The sequence below is a fragment of the Pieris rapae genome, chromosome 21 (assembly GCF_905147795.1).
Source record: "Pieris rapae chromosome 21, ilPieRapa1.1, whole genome shotgun sequence".
Lineage (NCBI taxonomy): Eukaryota > Metazoa > Arthropoda > Insecta > Lepidoptera > Pieridae > Pieris > Pieris rapae.
In genome coordinates, this window is record NC_059529.1 from 7,069,468 (window position 1) to 7,091,957 (window position 22,490).

The 22,490-nt window shown below is 33.6% G+C and overlaps 2 protein-coding genes across 2 annotated transcripts in view; one reads left to right on the plus strand and one right to left on the minus strand.

Annotated features, from left to right (window-relative positions):
* LOC110993927 (SH2 domain-containing protein 4B) overlaps positions 1 to 1,340 on the plus strand; it is a 32,372-nt gene extending 31,032 nt beyond the window's left edge. The window contains exon 10 of the mRNA XM_022260350.2: positions 600 to 1,340. Within this exon, the coding sequence (XP_022116042.2) occupies positions 600 to 697 (98 nt within the window). The 3' untranslated portion in view covers positions 698 to 1,340. The remainder of the gene's footprint in view (positions 1 to 599) is intronic.
* Positions 1,341 to 1,499: 159 nt separating this feature from the next.
* On the minus strand, positions 1,500 to 21,378 carry LOC110993941 (cyclin-dependent kinase-like 1). The gene is made up of 15 exons (XM_045632896.1): positions 21,271 to 21,378; positions 9,877 to 9,990; positions 8,860 to 9,000; positions 7,842 to 8,036; positions 7,169 to 7,338; positions 6,578 to 6,699; positions 5,945 to 6,128; positions 5,419 to 5,494; positions 5,105 to 5,179; positions 4,502 to 4,565; positions 4,099 to 4,187; positions 3,444 to 3,586; positions 2,973 to 3,082; positions 2,512 to 2,588; positions 1,500 to 2,008 (listed from the first exon to the last, which is right to left on the minus strand). Exons 2-15 carry the CDS (start codon positions 9,961 to 9,963, stop codon positions 1,952 to 1,954), a joined length of 1,590 nt encoding a protein of 529 aa, XP_045488852.1. The 5' UTR covers positions 9,964 to 9,990; positions 21,271 to 21,378; the 3' UTR covers positions 1,500 to 1,951.
* Positions 21,379 to 22,490: the final 1,112 nt, after the last annotated feature.

Genomic DNA, 22,490 nt, shown 5'->3' on the forward strand with positions numbered 1-22,490 from the left:
TTTTATTTAATTGTCAAGTATTGGCTTTAAAATTTGAAATAAACATTCAATAATTTCGCGAGCCCACCAAAACGTTTTCAAAAAAGTAAACAAACGTCAAATATTTTACGTGTTAATTGTCATTCTTAAATTACACAAAAATTTTAATCAAACAGAGTCTCCGACAAAATTAAAGTACAAGACAGTTAGGACTCCATTTATCCTAACGGCGAACACAAATATATAGCTGATAGATTTAAAAAAGTTTTGTCATCAGTCATTCATACAGAAGCCGACTTTTTAACGGCTAATTTGAGAGCAGCCATCTTGTTTACATGTTTATATGAATATGTTTTACGAAGACAATATTTCACTTACAAATTTTATTATATTTCATTAGTAACTTAATTTTTTTTTGCCCATGGCGCAGGCTAGTCTTTCGACCATACCGCCTTAGTAACTTAAACCAAAATAAATGTAATTCTTCTACAAAGACTAGATTTGTTAAACCGTCCTCTAAGAAACACTTTACATATAAAAATTGTTGTCTTTACATTGAATCTCTTCGATTGTTCCAAGAACATTATTAATCAATTACTTAAAAAAATATTTATTTACAGCTGATCTCATAAATTACCATCAAGAGGTCCCAATAACAGAAAGTGGAGGCGAGTTGCTGGTGAGCGCGTGTGTTCCCGCTCAAACGCGTGTCATATGAGCGCCGCCATTTTGGAGTCAGACATTCGAAATATTGTTACTATTATCTGTTAAGACCATTTACTCAGTCATTGTATATTAATTTAGTTATTATATTAGCTTATTATTATATTAATAGGAGAAACTAATTGTTTTCTTCTTTTATTAAGGACATAAAAATTAGACTTTGCTATGTGCTTTTTCAGGTGCTTCTAGAAGTATAAACTTGTACGGCCATTAATCGTGGACTACAGATAAAACAATTTGTTAATACTGTTACCATATTTAAATATAAATATCGTAACTATGGTAACAAAAACTATCTCTAGTCCACGTTTTAGAATGAGGCCAAATTTAAGCGGCCTCATTAATAATGAAACGACTAAAATTTTAGGCCGAAAACTTAGTTCGTTAAATGCATTTTTAGGTTAAGTTTATGAACATTGTAATTAGACTCGCTTAATGGGTTGTTGTGATAATTTGAAAGGTTCATAACCATTGGTTACTTCAGTATTATTTTTACAAAAAATCTCCCGAATTTTGGGGTAATTGAGCCAAAGTAAATTGTATCAGAAAAACTCTTAATATGCCATTTATTGTAGTTTTTCTTCTCTTAATTTGTAATGTATTGTTACTGCCAATTAGAATAAATTATAAATATTTAACGTGTTTTTGTTTAAGCTAAGGAAAAAACAGATATAGTACGAATATGGTGTAATAAAACTATACAGTATATTTACAAATATCAACTTTTAAATATATCAAAATCGAAGTATTTATTTCCCAAATAATCATACAATTATTACATTTTATTATACTGAAACGAAAACAACAGAAAAGAAAAAAATACTGGCCATTAATCATTTCACTTCAAATCTTAAAAAAAAATGAAAACAAAGAAAGCAGATATTTTAGCGGGAAGTTAACCGAGCGTGTGTCATTCATAAGTTTTTATGACAAACCAATGACAGTTCCTGTGAAGTACAGTGTTGCCATTTTTACAATTTAATTTATAACAGCACAGTTATACAAACATAAAAATAGTCTGCTATAAACTTTTGGTATGGTATTTATGGATTTTACAAATGCTAAAAATAATTATTAATATGCCACGAATAAATTTTCGTAAAATAAATAACGCTTAAATAATTTACATTATCAAAAGACGACACCAACATTTTACACTAGTTATTTTTTAATAATAAAAATGTCTAGCAGTTTTCTGACAGCCGTGTATGGTGTATGGCTTCTGAAAAACTGCCCTAGTCCCCATCAGTCACATGTAGGGTAGATTTGTAGGCGTGCGTTGGTGGGACGACGCATCGAAGCTGCTCTGGAATATATGAAAGATTTCTTAAATGCACCATAGACATCGCATTTTCTTAGCTTTGGATAGAGTTATGACATTCTATTCTGGACGTTTTTATATCGTGTAGTAATACTGGACTATTAAAATATGGCGTGCGGGGTTTTCGTTTTCCGACTAAAAAACGACACGTCATCGTAGCTATTGACAAAATAAAAGCCGCGGCAAATAATAGTCTAAATGATATGAAAGAAAAAAAAATAGTTAAAACCCACCTTCACCTAATCTGTTATATTCATCATTTATTCATATTGGTAACAATGTATCTATACTTACGAACGTTAAAAAATAGGAATGCTTCTAATTTTACATTTACTGCCAGTTCTCAAATCAAGCGCGTAGAACGGAAGAGAAGAACTGGCAACTCTCTGCCATCTTTTTTTATTTGTTAATTGTTTAATTAATTGTACTGTATATATATATTATTTTACTACAAATTGTCTTTTATATTTATTGAATATAATACATACGCTGTGATCCCATGTATCATGATTTCTTGAACTGTGTGCAGGTGGTTTCTTTGCTTTTTTCATGGGGCTGTTGCTAGCTATAAAATACAATCTCACATAAATAAATATTTACGTCCTTGACGTGGTGAAAATAAGTATTGCGGTTTCGTTTAGTGCCAGATATGCCCATGGACTTAACCACAAATTATTCATTCTTTATAGAGAAAAATCAGGGCCAGATTTAGCGGATGGCAACCACCTCCAGAAAAGAAGGGGGATGGGGGGGGGGCGCTTAGAGTAGAGACTTTTTAAATGAGTAAACAATTCTTCTTTTGATACATTTGTAAATGTTCAATAATTTATTGATAGAAAACCCAACCGAAAAAAATCGGTCCACTAGTTTTGGATAATTAATACAACAAACCAAAAAACCTTCTTCCTTAGTGTACGCAACACTTGTTAGCAAAATAAAATACGATTACCTCCAGGCACATAGGGCAAGGAAATATCAGCTGGCGATTTCTTCGTATTTTTCTTCGCCAACGACCTTCCTCTTATTAATTCTTCGTCCATCATTAATTTGTTATTTACCCTGGAAAAAACATCTCAGTTTCTAATTTATTTTTGACATTAATTTAGGTCAGAACATGCAATTCTGGCAATCATTAAATAACTACGGGCATCATAGATAACTACGGGCGAGTTAAATTTGATAAAAAATGAAAATAAATGAACTCAATTGTGAATGAGCAGGTCGCCGCGCGGCGTCGCACCGCAAGCGCGCCGAGCGTGACCTGCGAGACGAGGCGGGGAGGCGTAAAATATATTGCCACACCGCAACGTCCGTGTTTGCCCGCCCGCAATTATTTGGCAATTATTTGAGCTCAAAATAATTGCGTGTCGTGTCGTGGGGCCGCGCTCTTATAGTTCACGTCGTAGAAAGAAGAACTCACTTTTTGATATAAGGTGTTTTAGGATAACTATTTACGGGAACACTAAACGTCTGGAATGTTTCGTTGATGGCTTTGGATAGGCTTTTAGATGGTGCCGCAGCCAGTTTGCTGGTTCCGAGTGTTGATGGACACCAGCAACCCACCTGCAATATTTATACCAAAAATAAATTAATAGTAAAATTATTTATTTTCCGACATACAAATAAACAGTAATTACAATATCTTTAACCTACATAGTAATAATAATTATAAATGGATAAATAGAAAATTTTAAAAGTGGGGTCGGCGTGGTAGTCTTACCGCTGGCAGCATTTCCCTGCTGTATTGCGATACTTATTTGAGCGAGAAAAGTACCGGCTCTGGGGTCACTGATACTTCCTACCAAGCGCCAACAGCTTTAATTAGTGCCTGTGCACTTGATAATTATATGTTTTTAAAAGGCTGGCAACGCACTCGCGTGCCCTGCGCATTGAGAGTGTCCATGGGCGGCAGTATCTCTTAACATCAGGAGAGCCTCCTGCCCGTTTACCCCCCGTTCTATAAAAATAAATGTATGCCTATGTGTTTCTATCTAGGTTTAATAAGAGAGAAGACTTCTCTTGACGAAGAAGTGCTTTCTTTGTAAAAGGCAAGCTTTTGATGCGTGCGAACGTACATCATCATCAAAAGGCGCGGCTGTGGAAGCGTTGATAGATGCCTGGGACTTCTTCTCCGAAGTGTGACTCTCCAGTTGTCCTTCTATACCTGAAGAAAGTACTTTATTAACTCGACGTGGCAAATCAGATACGAAGTTAGCTACTGTCCCCGCGAGCTTAGTTTCTCCTTAATGCCTAGCCTACTTTTTAGTATGTAGTAAAAAGTATGTATCAATGGTATGTACCAACATGAAACATTTTGCTATACTATTCCAGAGACTGTTCTGTTTTCCGGAATGAAAACTTTTAAGGTTTCTCTGTGAATGTATGTTAAGTTTAAAATTAAGTTTGTGTGTTTAACACAATAACACTAAAATTTTATATATTCTTGGAATCCAAACAAATTCCGATAACTTTACTTACTAGGTGTATAATTGTAGTCAATAAGTGATTCTCCAGCATTACTATCCGTACGAGACCTGCTATCCTGAAAAAAAAAACAATTCACTCTGATTTCGTTATAAATGCCTCGTTATAAATGCTTTACTGTATACTTTATATTTCAATTCACTTCGAAACTCACCTGTACCAAGCACACAGTAAGTTGCGTGTCTACGGCAAATGGAAGAGCTGGGTTACAAGAAGGTCGAAAGTTCTAAGTAACTTACTATTTATTTAAGCAATTTTTTTTTGATATTAATTCTATCCACTCTACCAGACTCACACCTCGCATATATAGTCTGTCTCATTCTAACTGCATCGGCCGCACTTACGCTACGGTACCGATCTCGTCAGAGTGATGTGAATACGCAGTATGGCGTTCTGTTCCACTCTAACGCGTACGTCACCGTGTGTTAGGTTTATTTTCGTTACGGAATTTATGGATTCGGTCGCCGCACTCAAAGCCCGCGATAAAATCTATGCAATAGCTTAATAGTTTTACACAGCTCAGCATCTAACAGCAACGGCAGTATTTATTATGTATTTATTAAAACTCGTATATCTTAGTATAGACAGTTAACTTACAGTATTTATAATATTCAATGTCCACTGTTGCCTTGGTTTTCCGGTGACTCTTGCGGCGACCTGCGGTGGAGGCGTCTGAAACATTTTATTTAAAACAAATAGTTCTTTGTCATATTTTATATGGCAATAGTTGAAATTTTATTCAATAACTACATTAGCAATAATACAATTTATACAATAGCGACCAAAACTGAAAAAGTAATCAAACTATAAACTTATTACTACTTTATTAAACTATAAATATTGATAAAAACAAAGATTTTTTATTATTAATCTAAGAGATGAACAAATATAAATTTATCAATTAAAAATACCTGAGAAACATCTTTTCCCAGCTTCTTCCTAAGTTCAGCGTTGAAGTTTTCCGAGAAGCCATCAGCAATGAAATATCTTAAAATATACGAGATTTATAGACAGTTACTAATTACATAATAATCTAATGTTCTTAGTGGTATGTGTTTGACACACTCCGTGTTAGGGCATTCCCTAACAATGCTTTCCCTCACCATACGAGCGCATGTGTAGTGCGCACATATACAGAATTATTATATGAATTAATAAGTATTATTTACATATTTTTTAGGTCTAGGCTTCAGATTCCTGTATCCGTTTCTTGATCATTTATCCAATCTAATCGGCAAGTAGGTGATCAGCCTCCTGTGCCTGACACGTCATCGACGCTTTCGGTCTAAGGCAAGTCGGTTTCCTTCACCGTTCTAGCAAATGCTAAATGCGCACATAGAAAGAAAGTCCATTGGTGAACAGACAGAAGACAGAAACGGCTACCTGCCGGGTAGTTGGTTCTATATTATGAAGCACCAGTAATTCAGTAAGGCTCACTTGTGCCTCAAAAGCGCAGATGCCGATGGCCTGGCTCTAGGCTCGGTGCGAAGAGACGCCGAGAGTAGCTCTTTCGCCAGCCCAGAACCGGGAAGATTACTTCTGGTACCAACTGGTCCGGAACTTAGCGCTGCGCCACCGGATAGCCTGGACACCACTTGTTGGTGACGTGGTGCCAGCTTCCCTGTGGGATATAAAAATAATTTAGAAATCTATGATCTATGAACGAGCATAAAAACCCTATATACATCGAATAGTTTCTTAAAAAATTAACAATGTTATTATAGTTTATTACCCCACAGACGTTATTTTTTATTTTAAATTTAGTAATTATTAATGTGTTTATATAATTGCTCAGTGTTAATTGTAATTTTATTTTTGTTTTATGGATTTTACCAGTTTTAGTATTTCTTCCTTTTTTATAAAGTTTCATTATTAGGGTTTCCTGGAAGAGTTCACTCGCTAGCTATGCCACCCATTACATCCCTATTTTCTGTTATTTGTTCTTATTTGTAAGTTACATGACAAGTTTAAATAAAAACAAATAGATTTTGAACTTTTAAATTGTTTTTTTTTACTAAAAAGCCCACAATTTATAGTCAAATAAAACGGGATTTCATTGTTAAACCTTACCTACTGTCTTGATAATTAAGGCCAATTGATCTATATCTGAGTCACCAGGGAAAAGCGGGTCACCCGTCAACATCTCCGAAAACAAACAGCCAATTGCCCATATGTCCACTTCTGGTCCATACCTGTAAATAATTTCTTATTAATCATCCATAAGCTATCTTTAATGTTTTATGGGCGCCGCGTATTGAGTGGGTATCACAGTAGCGAGTCCCAAATAACCCTACTAAAGAAGCAGGAGAAGAAGCGCGAGAGCGCTCGCAAGTACGTTACCGGCCTTTTCGAAACCGGTATCCTTTTTTCATGAGTCTAATTGGATCAGAAATATTTCAGTTGGTACCTGGTTTCGCGGTTAATTCTACCTCAAAAAAACGCTTAGTTGTGGAACGACGGACGTCGAGACGATACGGGTGGACTTTCGTATTCTACCTCGACGTCCGATGATGAAACAAACACAGCTGCAAGTATTAATCCAAACAAAATTAAGAAAAATGATTATGAAATATACAGAAATCTGAGGAGGATCCTCAACCAAGGGTTGCGCCACGGGTTTTGTTTTTTTTCTATCAATGTCGCTTGCGATTCCTAATTCACCTGTGTTCAGCGACCAGCAATTCTGGAGCTCTGTACCACCTGGTGGCGACATACTCTGTGTATGGCTCTCCTGGTGCTGCCAGGGCTCTTGCAAAGCCAAGGTCGCAAAGTTTCACTATACCATTATTTGATACCAGCACATTCTCTGGTTTCACATCACGATGAATGATCTAAAAATATTTTAAGTCTCAATTCTCTGGTAAATTGGTACCTATCATTTAACTGAATAATATTTTTATTAAATATTAAATTTTCTTAATACATAATAATTTTAGGAACATGCAAAATTGGGACACAGAAAGCGGTCGGCAACGCTATTCTGTAGAAAAATATCTACTACTGTCAGCTTCTATTGGATTGGTTGGTTCCTCTCCAGGCTTTTAGATGGTAGCAGACCCAGTTACCTGGAACCAGGAAACTAGGTTCTGACCTGTCTATAAGGTCGTTATCATAAGGCACTTGTTATTTTCAGCTTATATTTTATCTGTAGACTGTATAGTTAAGTACATAAAAACCGCGGCCTATATGCAGTTTTATTAATAAAAACATGATTGTATATAATCAAGTAGCCTTCCAGACATCAGTCTAGACAACGTTTCAACGGAAATTGAATTAATGGCCTCCATAATATACAGTGCAAAACATAAACTAATTAATGTAAATTCGTTCTTACAGAATTCTGGTGACAGTATTCAACACCTTTGAGCAGCTGGAACAGGTGTTTCTTGGCAGTCTCCTCCCCAAGACCCCCAGAAGTAGCCTCCAGCTCGTCCAGCAGAGTGTGATCCAGGTATTCGAATACAAGATAAAATCTTCGCTTGCGTCGAAACACCTCGATCATGTTTACTAAGTGATCATGTCGTAGTTTCTGTAAAAAAAAATAAGACAAAGATGAATATATATACCCATCTTTATTTATAAACTAGCGGATCCGACACGCGTTGTCCTGTACATACGTCCATACAAATAAACCTAATAATGTAAATCATTCTCAACTCCACTTGAACACACAAAAAATCATCTAAATCTTCGTCGTTTAAGAGTTTAATAACTAACACATGCACAGAAAATTTTTATACTAGCTGGTTATTGTAATTATATTATAATAAAATATTAAACTAAACGTTTTTGTCAGAACATATTAACTTTTTGACGTGACACCGTCTTGACAGGCCGCTGCACGCACGAAAAAACATGACTCATGCAGCGTTACCTCCCGGTGCGGCGTTACCTCGGGGCGCGTCGTTACCTCTGATGCGTTCCAGTTAAAGCTTGAAGTGCAAGCGTATTTATTGCGTACAAATAAATGTAACTGGATAAATTCAATAGTGAGTTTCATTTACCTCCTCAATAAAATATCTATCAAACTAATTAAATAAAATTTTCTTTTTAAAAATGCAACCACTCTATCAGTATTTTCTTATGACGTTGTCACCAACCAACTTTACAGACAATCGATTTTTTTTATAGAACATGTGGCTTACATGACATCAAGTGATACCGCCTATAGACACTCATACTGCCGGGGGGCTAGCGAGTGCGTCACCGGACTTTAAATACTTTACCTGACGGAACCTACGTCAAATTGGTTAAAAAAACATCAAAAGACAGTTAGTTCCACATAGTGGTGCGGTATTTATATTAAAATACGCTCAGCTGTGGAACGAAAAGCTTATTAATATTTATTATACCTTTAACATTCTAATTTCCCTCAGCGCCATCTTGCGAACGGCAGCATCGTCCTCTGTTTCCAAAAACTTCTTGATCGCCACCAATTGCCCATTGTCACGACGACGGCATTTTAGCACAACGCCGTAAGAGCCTTCTCCAACCTACACAAGCTCCTTACATTTTACATTAATCTTAATATATAATATAAATCTCCAGTCACGATGTTTGACCGCGATGGACTCCTAAACTACTTAACCGATTTTAAATTAAATTGGCACACTGTGAGCAGTCTGGTCCAACTTAAGAGATAGGATAGCTTAGATCTTTAATTATAGTCGCAATTTTATTTTATTGCAAATTATTTGTCTATAATTAATTGACAGTCACAATTATCTGTTAACTGCAAAAAATTCTAACAGATGTCAATACTTTTCGACTGAATTGAGTAAGTAATCAATATATGGCACTGCTATGGTATACTGACAAATGTGTCATATAAGCTACCTATTCAATATCATGATTACCATGTGTTATTGAGGCTAAAGTATCAATTAAATTTAATTTATGAAACGAAGGAGAAACGAAGTTCACGAGGGCAGCTAGTAAAATTATATATATATACTAGCTGACCCGGCAAACGTTGTTTTGCCATGTTTTTTTGCCAAAAAATTAAAGTTTATAATTAACAAAAAAAAAACATAAGGGATGATTGTAGAGGAGTGAAAATTTAGGGTTGCATGTATTTTTGTATGGTGTATCGTAAAAAAATAAAAACGAAAAATTTTGTCTAATAAATAAATAAATAAATTTAGGGGTGGACCACCCTTAACATTTAGGGGGATGAAAAATAGATGTTGTTCGATTCTCAGACCTACCCAATACGCACACAAAATATCATGAGCCGGTCGAGCCGTTTCGGAGGAGTTCGGTTACTAACCCCGTGACACAAGAATTTTATATATAAGATGACAATAGATTAATAGATCGTTAAGCGTGTTTTGGCTGAGAATTGAAGCCAAATGATAGTTATAACTTACAACTGATAACTGCTCGTACTTGTCCATGGCCCTTGATCTAGGCGTGGAAGGAGAGATGGCCACACGGCGACCCATTGTAATTTTCATCTAACATCTTCGAACTTCTTTAAATAACTGAAAAACAAATTATAACTAAGAAGCGGTTGCGGAAGTATTTTTAAATTACTAGTAAATCTAAAATTTATAAAGTGCAATTTTTTAATTTATGTAGACTTGTATGATATTTTAGTTATTTAGACTATGTATTTGCGTGGTGTTCACACGATAATGTAAGTGCGTGCTCCTATTTCATCATTCCTCCTGCTGATAGAGGACAAATCTTTGTTTTTAATTTATTTTATTATTATTAATTACTTAAGATCTTATGTGGAATATGTTATACAAATGTAAACGTTGTGTAAAAAAAACTTGGCGACTAAAAAGAGTAGCGGCGAGTTTATTTTTAGCCTAAGTATCTAGTATTTAAAGCCTTTGAGAGCAGTAACATCTCAAACTGAAATGCAAATTAAAAGCACTACATACATATTTATTTTTTGACGTTCAAAAGTGTACAATGTACATTGTGTTATCTATATGAATAAATGATTTTGAATTTGAATATATTTAGAATAGATAGATTGTAAAATATACCGTAAATGCATTATACAGAGCGTTCCAAGATTATGGAACATCACGGGAAAGTACATCAAATATCGTAGATAAGATATTTTGCTGAAAGAAAACGTTTTTGTTTTTTTTAAATTCGCGTCTGTTAAACGTTATTTTTTGATGTCATTCAACTGAATGGGCAAAGTATTTGAAACACACGGAACACACTGATTTCTGGCTTTATAACGTAAAAGAAAAGTAAGAAACAAATCAATCAAGAAAAGAAGAAACTCAATTTAAATTACATCGATAAAAAACCCTTAATTTTCCTAACCTTCACCATATTGTCATGCAAACATAAAAAATGTACGAGCACGTCGTGCGTGCAATGCAAGTCAATGTCAACCACTAATGTGTGTTAGAAATAGATCAAAACAAGGCCGTTTTAATTAAATAGTCATCGATAACATTGAAAGGCACCAATTTTTATAATGCTAGGTTCCAAATGTACCTTGAAACAGAAGCAATATATCAAGTAAATGATATTTTCCGCGCAATGTTTGTTTCTATAAAATCGTCCAAACTGATACGGACTTCGTTTTTTTGCTTATAAACATCACACATATTGAGGACAATTGGATACTTATGAAAATATGTTATAGAAAGGATATACACGTGTATATATATAACGCCAACATAAGTGTCTCTTGACTACTTACGGGGGTTGTCTCAGTCATTTATTGATGTAAAAATTTGAGAAGCAATAAAATTTTATTTTTATTATTTTATTTATACGTGTAAAATTGACATGAGAACTAAAGAAGACAAAATGTTAGCCTGAACCATGCATCTTCCTCACAATCGAGTGGCTACGATGTTGCGGGATCGAAACATGGTCACACAGCCCACAACACAGTCACGATGGGAATCTACATATTGAAGAAGTTGCTAATAGTACGAGATCCGGCTGCAGGATTAGTGCAATCATCGGTTAATTGCTAAAACCAATTTTTTATAATTAGGAGAATGTATGCAAAGTTGCCTATCCAAATATGGCCGCTACTATTTTAATAAAATTATTTGAATTTTATGGAAAACATTTCGTTCACTTGAGATTTAAATAAAATATCGTCTACATGACTGGAATTTACATGAAGATTTTAAACTTAGTTGCCTAAAATTTGAGTTGAGTTGCCAACCTGTTAATACATAATACTGACTTGATTAAAAGCCTTGATGTTTTAATGGTTTTAATGGCTAATAGATACATTGAAAAATATAAATCGATAACGTAGGCATGCAACGGCCGTACGAAGCTAATGTGTTCTTATTTCTTTTCACCATTATAATAAATAAAAAAAGATTAATACAAATTTTTCTTCAGTTCACAAAAAAACTAAATTTTTTTTGTTTCTCATGGTTTCAATTAAAGCAATCTGATAAAACACTAAGCTACTACCTAAATGCTAAAGATTTTGACGTTCAAAGTGTACACTGTACATAGTAATCAACAAAGGTTTAATAGATCACAATGTAAAATATATCTACTTACATATTTATTTAATAAATAATTCTCATATAATAACTAACCTTAAAATGCAATAACTAAAATATATTATTAAAAGGAGTCCCATTTATGCAAGGTTCCGAAGATACAGGAAGCGTTCCTCATTTGAATAGCTAGACTAATTCTTTGTACGAGGTAGCTGCCAGCTCTTCGGTCTCCTGTGATGTCGACTAACCTTTTTGATATTTCCCTAAAAAACTTAATGGCGCTAGGATCCCACGGACCAAGTAATAATATGTATATACATAGTAATCTATATAAGAATAAATATGGTTTGTAATATGTACATTGAAATAGATAGATCGATCACGCTCATTCTAATGCGACACTCGCACGGGGTTTATTTAGCAACACTAAAATAACTTACTTTATTGGAAATAAAGTATACATTATTTTAGTAATAATAATTAGCGGTACGTTAGAGTAATAATAATTTATAATATGCAATTGAACGTTTTGTATTTTGCTTGTTTGTGTATTCGGTAACACTCAAAATGTACTAGATGATGTGATTTAGAATCTAAACATTATATAAGTTAATGTTAAACTAGTAATTATATAATGTGATTAACAAAGATCGTTTAGTAAAATAAATTGTTGATTAAATCTTTTAATGCTTACTAAAATGCACTTTTTGTTATTGGCATAAGACTCAAAGGAAATAATTTTACAATTAACATAATAAGCAAGATCTATTATAATTTTTTGTACTATACGATCCATATGCAACATCAACTTATATATTCGTATTCTTATATATACTATTATATATATAAGACACGTTATTATATACGAAATATATGAAACGTTATTATATATATAAAGATATATCAATATATGAACTTATTTCGTTCAACAACAGCATCGCATGGTTATAATATTTGTGTATAATTAAATTAATACAAACGTAAGAAAACCGGCTTGCTTGACCCAAGGTGTTGTGTGAGGCTGATCACTTACTTGCCTATCAGATTAACAATTGATTATGAAGCAGTTTCAGAAATCTAAGGCCCAGTCCTAAAAAGGTTGTATACTGATTTATTTTTATAGTTAGGTTAATATACAAAATATCGATCTTGTAAGTAATATCAACTTCCCGTATTGCGCCCACATTAGCTTCCTATGGAAGTAAAAAAATCGCGTGCTTGCACCAATTTGCGACATCACAATTACAAATCAATAAAAACCAATACCCATAAAATGGTAACATCATCTTATTGGCATTCTTCGTTGCTACAATATTTGAATTAAAAGCAGGAAATGGTAGACGTGCATCATATTATTATTCTTAAACGAAATTTTATTTAAACGAAACATTAATTTACTGATTCAAGATACTTTATACTTTGATGACTTATCAATTTTCTGATTGTATTTTATATTATATATAATAAATATTGATATATATTTGCTAAATTATTGTTCTCTGTTTGATTAACATTAACATTGTCATCACTATCGGCTTTCGTGACATAACACTGAAGTTAGCGATTAATTGAAACGATGAGTTTGTAAAAAAAACAAAGACATATTAAGCGATTGAATATTTATCTATTTATCTGTTATGAAATATAAACGATGGATTGGTATACAATAGGGCCTAACAATTTATCATTTAAAGTAATACAAACCATAAAATCCGACATTTTGAAAAACAGTCCACAGAAAAATCAGATTATTGCAATATCATAAAACTGTGATCTTAATAAAAAACTAAGTACAAGGTTTACGTAGCCCGCTACGTCGTAGCACGCGAGACAAGCGTCTACAAACACGCGACCCGAACCACTGAGACCAAAATTACGTTCCATATTTAAATTTCTATTTTAACAAATAAACAATCCTTTAAGTTATTCAATAATTTTAAAATACACTAATGTTTCGTCTCTTTCTTTATGAAGGGTATAACCGTTGCACGATTTCATATCCGATAAAGGTGTTGTTACATTGTTTTGGGCAGCAATAGTTTTCTTGTTCTTGTTACTTATGTACCAGTACGCATTTAACAATTTTCTACGAAGGTGCAATAGGGCTATTACCGTGACTGTTATCGCAAGTCCTATTGTACAACCCGCTTTGGGTGCTCTTAAACAAGTTTCAATAAATTCCATTTTTAATTTTATGGACAACAAAGCTCGCCTGCATCGTTCTGGCGACGTGGAAGCGAACGTTAGATAGATAAAATTCAATTAAGAAAGCCTGGAATGTTCTAGAGACCCAAGTATGATCAGTGCAACCTGCTCCACAAAACATCAGGAAACTAAATTCAATAATTAAATTTTTCTTTGTTTTGGCAAGAGGAGATAACACTCGTCAGTAGTTTTTACTTTTGTAATTTTATTTATTTTAAGTCTTTATTGCCAACCTTCTTACTGTTTATCCACCAATACATAGGTTTTAAAGAATTCTTAAAAATCACTGCACGCGTATTAATTATAACGATTATACAGACCTCGTCCGATAAATTTAATTCAATTGGAATCGAACTTAGAACGTTCATTTCATTTGGTGCCCTGTTTTAGCTAAAGAATTTATATTTTCATAGTTATCAATGTGTATAATCAAAGAAATTTAGAGGTTTGAATTATAATAAGTTTAAGGAATTAAATATTATGACACTATCTGGTCGATATTTTCTTGAAGCACTGTTGCATGCACAGAAAAATATAAACGATATTAAAACAAATGGTGACTTTCACCAGTATAGTACTCGAAACAGAAGTAATTTAAGAACCCTCTAGAAAGAGTGGTGGTATTTCTTGCCCGTTCTTCTTGCCCTAAGTCCTTAACTTGCCAACTGAAATGTAAACTAAGAATACTGTAACATCTTTTCTTTTGACGTTCATAAATGTACTTTAAGTTTTGTTTACGCTTCTAATTATGTAGTATATATCTATGTAACCTAACTAATGTTAGATTACATTACTCACTCTTTTTGAAATAGTCTGTGCAGTAGCTTAAAACTTGCCTCGCTTGGGGTTGACGTTATTTTTATATAATTGCCTAGTTATAACAATACTGTATAAAGGAAATATATCAAATGGGACAACAGCAAAGACATTTACGACACGACATCGATGTTCGTAAAGTTCTTGCATAATGAGCTGGAACGTAAAATATTGGAATGAAATTCTGAGACTAGAACGGTAACGGTTGCATTTATTTTATTTTAGTTCAAAAATGTTCTATATTTAAACTAATTTGCATTTTTCAAGTTGAAGTTATAAATAACAATGTTTGCTTATATCGAACAATTAGTATTGTCTTTTATTAACGTTACTTTTACACATTTAAAGAAAACACTTTTTTACCGAATTGAAGTTATGTATTATTGTAAACATATAATTATTTTACATAATTTTAAATTTATCCGACGTTTCGCGTGCTTCAACTGTGCTGCAGCCGGTCCACTCTGCCGATCCTTTCGCTGGATCCTACCTACTGATCTCCGACAACTTCTTGATCTTGATCTTGCTTATGATACTGGGCTGTGCGATAGCACCAACTAAATAATTGAACTCTTCTACTTCGGACTCTCCATGGCTCGTCAGCACCAGAATTTTAGGCAATAACCGAGGGTCAGCCACCAGTAGGTTCTCCTATTTCATGGTGAGGTTAAAGGAGCTTTTAAAACTTTTTTAGTTCGGAAAACAATAATAAATTATCTAAATGTGCCTATTTATTTATTTACCATATTAGCCAACGCGCACTGCCTGCCTATTTAAATTTATTTGAAAGGTTGGTGCAATCAATCCGATTTTTAAATATTAAAACGTAAAAATATATCAATTAATTTTCTTCGATTCTCCAATGACAGCATCTTTTTTGCCAACTCGCAAGTCGCAGCATATACTTTATCGTTTAATCTCCCATTTTAAACAAAGTCGAAAAATTAACATCGAATTTCTTTGTTTTATGAAGTGACGATTAACATATATTTCACCAATATTAACTATGGAGAAACAATAATTTACCTTCTAGTAGAGAAAGTCTAGAACACAAAACTCTACATTTAATCACGAAACCTAACCTTTTTATTTCCAAAATTTATCTGTTAAATATCCCTGAAACTTCTAGTCCAATTGCCTTCTCGCGTATAAATCACAGCTGTAAAAAACATTCATTAAAGATGAACATCCAATCAGAATGGATTTATTACATCAAAATCGATCCTAAAAAGTAGGGCGATATTAAAATTTAATAACCGTGTATTCCTACAGCTGGATAACAAGCGGCTTTTACTGGTATTTAAGTTACAAATAAACTGATAATTTTACTGACGGTATTAAAATGTCCACCTATATATTGGCGTTAGCGCACACATCAACCGATTTTTCAACCGTACAGCAATTCTCCATTGTAATAATTATGAAACACTTCCTGCGATGAAGGTAAACGTCATGAAGAAACGTCAAAAGGGAGATAGAGTAAGAGAGAGAGAGACGGTACGTCACCCCATTAGGGAAACACTTGCTGTTTTATATGCCTACATTAAAATTACACTAGCAGTGCGTTAATTTTAAATTATTTAACGAAAGATCTATTTAAAAAAATAAAAAAATCGGTGGCGCTACAACCTCTTTAGGTCCTGGCCTCAGATTTCTGAATCTGTTTCATGATCATTTTATCTAATAGGCTTTTTTAGATCAGCCTCCAGTGCCTGACACACGTCGTCGACTTTTTGGGTCTAAGATATGTCGGTTTAAAAAATTAACATCAAATGAACGACAATTAAAACTTAATATTTCAAAGAAAACCCTAAATTGCATCTGCTAAACAAAGACTAAATTCTCCCGCCTCTTAATATTATCTCACCTCCTCTCTGGTGAGGTGGGAAATAATACTCAAAATTTCAAATTACTGAAACAAAATCAATCTTCCCGCTTCTTCAAGTACTTCCTCACATCTTTTTTTGAGGTGGAATTAAAAAAAAACCTCGGTTTGTATTGGGGTCTCACATATTTAGAAAATGCTATATATATAATGCTATCATCATATCAAAACTCAATACGAATTTACATTGTAACAACAATGTTTGTTGTGCATTAATTAATGAATAAACCGCATTATTTTCATGATGTAAGTTTTATCGTACATCAATAATTACATGAACAATTCGAGTTTCCTTCAAAAGCCCATACACGTTATTTAAATTGTAGGCCTAGTGCATACCAATATCATAATTATTATTAAAATACTTACTACCTAAGGAAGACAGAGAGAGAGAGAGACAAGAAACGCCCGTCATGTCACTAGGGCAAGGACTCTATTGCTTTTTCTATGCCTACCGATAAATTAAACTAGCAGTGCGTTAGTTTTAACTTATTTAACAAAAGATCTATTAAAAAAGTACTCACAGTACACATGTCAGAAGTGAAACTTCTTTATAAATTAATTATTTCTAAGGTAAAAGCCCTAATACATGATGATGTACCAGTATATGATAACTCCATGTATATCTATATTCAAACCGTTTAAGCACTGTATACGTGCTAACAAGACGTAATGCGACAGAATTGTTAGTTATAAGATTTAGGAATATAAGTTTAATTTTTTAATGTTTTTATGCAGGATAGTTGGTGTGGGAATTATTTTGGAATTCTATCGTATTAGTAGTAACTAGAAATAATAAATAAATAAATAAAAGAATTGCCTTCTAGAGTTCTAATATGTAACTACTAAACGAATACATCAACCAATAGCGTGTATATTTTCTCAATCTCCCTTTCTCTCTCTCTATCAATCGGTCTCAATCGCTCTCTCTCTTACATTCGACAAAAACGCTGCACGTCTTCGTGACGTCTCATCCGTAAAATTTCACCCAGAAGTTTCACTTCGAAAATGATTAATATATATATATGACACAACCAAGTGTAGTACACACTAAGCCAATACGAAATACAGTAGAACTCCAATTATCCGAATTAATGGGGACCCATTCGGATAATCAAATATTCGGATAATCGGATTTTTTTTTTAATTGCCATTGGAGAGAATAAAAGCTACCTTTTGATATTGCACTATCTTTTTATTGAATTAAATGAAAGAAACATGAAATTTTCACATGTTTTAAATATAAATAAAATGTATGTAAGTTTAGAAATAAAAATCATTGTTTTTTAAACATCTCCGTCAATGTAAGCTGTTTTGCGGTCTTTTTTGTGATTCGGATAATCGGCGATTCGGATAGTCGGAGTTCGGATAATTGGAGTTCTACTGTACGATGTAGATCCGACAGTGTACCCTAGGCATAATTCGTAGACGATCACGTGGATACGACAGGTCAAGCACCCCTCGCGTGCCAGCGCCGCACGCGGTCAAGGGACTGACCAAAACTTTGCAAACAACCCATTATTTTAAAGCCGTTTTCATACTGAACAAAAATTTCCCTGGTCTTTTATATACATTAATATATGTATTATAAGGTATATAAGATAGCTGGAACAACATGGCAAAGAGAAGGCACAAATAGAGATAGATGGAAAAGCCTAGGGGACGCCTATGCCAAAAGGCAAACTGATACCGATGTCGAAAATTAAAATGAATCTAATTTATATTTATATGATATCAGTAATAAAGGCTATTTTGATTTTGATTTGATTTTGATATGTATTGGAGACTACATTGGTGTCATTCGTATCTGTTTTGTTGATCTATACGCAAGTAGATCTCTGTGAGGCATTCCGATTATAGATGTGGTATTGAGGCCCGGACCTAAAGAGGTTATAGCGCCCCTAATTGATTTATTGTTTTATGAGGTAAAGTTTCAATGTGACGTAGCTGGATTAATATTTTAAAATTTCTTGTTCAAAAGTATGAACATGCATAAAATAATACAAAAAGTGTTAGAATTTAGTAAAATTTTTGAAGGCTTTCCTCAAAGAAAGATGGTGGTTGATATCTGAATTCCAATTTATGACAACATCTGGACCCCATAGCTGAAAGAATTAGAAAAAAGCGTGACCACGTAGCAAAATCCAATATTTTTTTATAATATTGAATAATTTTTATAATATAAGAATATATTCATAATTTACGGTAGTCACAGCACTAGTCTCGGTTATGAAATGGCCTATGACCTTAATACATCCATAATTGCTAAACTTTCTTCATCAGGCGTAGACTAGATTTTATTTGCGTAAATAAACTTAAACAAAAAATACTACGAAAATCAACACCACGGATGAAAGAAATGAAATACTAGTATTTTTAATAAAGCTTAAAAATTTCAGTCAGTCACGAAGATCTGCAGCGTTTTCGTCGAAAAAGAGGCCGATTGAGAGAGAGAATGAGAAAGGGGGACCGAGAATTTATGATCGATGTATTCGTTAAGTAGTTACATATTAGTAATTTAGATGGAAATTCTGTCGCATAACGACTTGTGCAGTATACGTAGAGTGTAAACAGTGTAAATATATATATACAAATACATGGATGACCATCTACTGGCACATGAGCAAGGGAGCTTAGTCAAGATGCCTTAACAGTATCATATGTAGAAAGTCAAAAACTAAATTTATGTGTAAATAACAGTTCGGGTCGACAAATTTTCATACGAAATATAAATTACAGCTCCACGATTATCCCATTGGATACTTAAAGTAATTATGAAGAGCCAATCGAAATTAAAAAAAAAAATTATAGAACAGGGGGCAAATTTTCGAGTTACCTGTTCTATAAAAAAAAACTAAAGTTGCGTTTCATTTTTATAAATTTTAACGATAAATTACTACATTATGATTTCATGTTGCCAGTTTCGTCTCAGTCCTATACCATTTTGCATAAAACAAATCGATTTAACAATAAACAGTCGCAAATTACGGGGTTATTACGGCGCTACGATAAAGATCTGATTTCTACTTTGCGGTTCATTGACCTATATTGTGCAATAAATAATGCCATAACAGAAACGTAGATAATTGTGGCCTGTCGGGGTAAGAAACGAGGTGCTTTGGAGGTTCAAAGAATATTCGACCTTAGCTTCAAAAATCATGCTATGTTCGATTGTGCCTACACTGCCGGACTCAAGAAAATAGGCTACAGGAAGAAACCAAGCTAAATAATTACAATCTAATTGTCTTAGATGTTTATTTAGTCGTCGTTTAGTGTCGTTCCTAGTAGCAGTCGGTAATGATGTGATTGCGTACTGAGAAAAAACTTCATTATTAATGGTTAGTTTCAAGTAGTTCCGTTTTAGTTTTATTTATATTTTTTTTATGTTACAGGAGGCAGACTAGCAGGAGGCTCACCTGATGTTAAGTGACACGGCCGCCCATGAACAACGCATCGCCAGAAGGCTCGCAAGCGTGCTGCCGGCCTTTTAAGAATCGGTACGCTCTTTTCTTGAAGGACCCTCCTAAGACGAATTGGTTCGAAAATACTTCAGATAATATTATTGTCTTTAAGCATCTAGACCAATTTGAATGAATTGTTTGTATGCGTTTGGGAGCCCTGAATGGTTTAGATTCACATATCAGCCCGGCAGATGCCGCTGCAGTCGGTACTTGCATCTTTGTTTAATATCCTAATCGCTTGAAATATCATACAGGACAACGTCTTTTCGTTTAGCTATCGACTTTTCATATTATACATTCATATTTCTTAGAATCAATTTAATATCTTTTCTGTTAACGTTCAAAAGTGTACGTACTTGTTTAATATGTATAAAGTTATTTTGAGTTTGTGTTAGATATACTAATATTATTTAATTTTTATAACATAAATGTTTTTAAAAGGCATTATACATTTAAGAATTGTTTTAGAGTTTGTAACTGTAATAAAAAATACTGAAATTTTATATTAAATGTGTCGATTCATATGCAATAAATCAATGCAATTCTGATATTTAGGTATTAATCTGTCTCTTTACATTAAAAGGAAGGTAAGAAGACGCCTAAGAGTACTTTCATATAAGTAATTAGACTAACCTACTTTTAATAATGGATGACATTTAAGTGATATTTCTATACAACAGAGTGAGAAAGAAGAGATACCCGCGAGCCTAACACTGCAAGAGCTCGCAAGTGCCTTGTAAGAACTGGTACGCTCAGTTCTTGAATGGCCGAATTAGATCAGAAATTCTATGGACAACTGGTTCCATACAGTGGTGTTACGCCTTAAAATCGCTCAATTATTGTTTGTGATACATTTGGTATTCTGTATTCTGCCTCGAACTCCAAGTAAACATCGAAAAGGATTCCTTTACTCTCGTAAAATATATGGAATATTGCTAAGCATACCTTTAAACGTATCCAAAAATTTATAATATTCTTTCTTCAAAAAATTATTACACTATTACAACACTTTTTCGCTTTTTTTTACAAAATTACACGCGTACAAAAATCGTGAACAGTTTCGTTGTAATTGTCAGGTTTTAAACTATTTAATGACATTCATTTTTTTTATTTCACACCAGCATTATTATAAAGGAGATTTTATTATTTTACTCGAAATTAGGAAATACACTTGATTTTGCTATATATTTTTAGTTTTAATTGTAGGAATTACATTTGATTTTACTATTTATATAGTTTAAATCGAACTTAGGAATTGCATGACTTCTTAGTTAAAATCCATTCACAACAGTAAAGATTTAAAAATCAAAGTAAAAAATTTGATCACAACAGTTGCCCAAATGAGCAGGTACAAATCTTAAGTATTCTAAATTGAACAATAGTGTCACCCGCGGGTAACCAGATGTTTAAGTTAAGACAAAAGTGATTTTTTTATTTGCAACATCTGTTTGGGTTCAACAAAAACCTCGAAAAAGCTTTGTAGACGCACTCGCCAATCTCTTTTAAACACAATATTAACGACACATCAAAACCAAGTTTGATGAATTTTGATATAGACACAAGTCCAAATCTTTAGGTTGAGTTGTGAGGAATTTTTATTTTCAGTCTATTATTCGTATTCTTCATTGCTGAAGGTTGTGTAACTGTAAGATTCCTGTTACTCTACTAGTGATTTCTCTCCACTTTGTTCCGTCTGTAGGTTTCCTTAGCGGAGCTGTTATGGGGAGACCCATGAGAATCGTGACTTGGTAATATCGGCGGGTTGGCGACTACATAAATCTTATATATAAAATTCTTGTGTCACGACTCACGGTGTTAGTAACCGAACTCCTCCGAAACGGCTCGACCGATTCTCATGAAATTTTGTGTGCGTATTGGGTAGATCTGAGAATCAAACAACATCTATTTTTCATCCCCCTAAATGTTAAGGGTGGTCCACCCCTAAATTTTTTTATTTATTTTTTAGACGAAATTTTTCGTTTTTATTTTTTTACGATACACCATACAAAAATACACGCAACCCCAAATTTTCACCCCTCTACAATCATCCGTTATGTTTTTTTGTTAATTATAAACTTTAATTTTTTGGCACAAAAACATGGCAAAACAACGTTTGCTGGGTCAGCTAGTAACTATATAAATAAATAGCTTCGGCTACTGTGGTA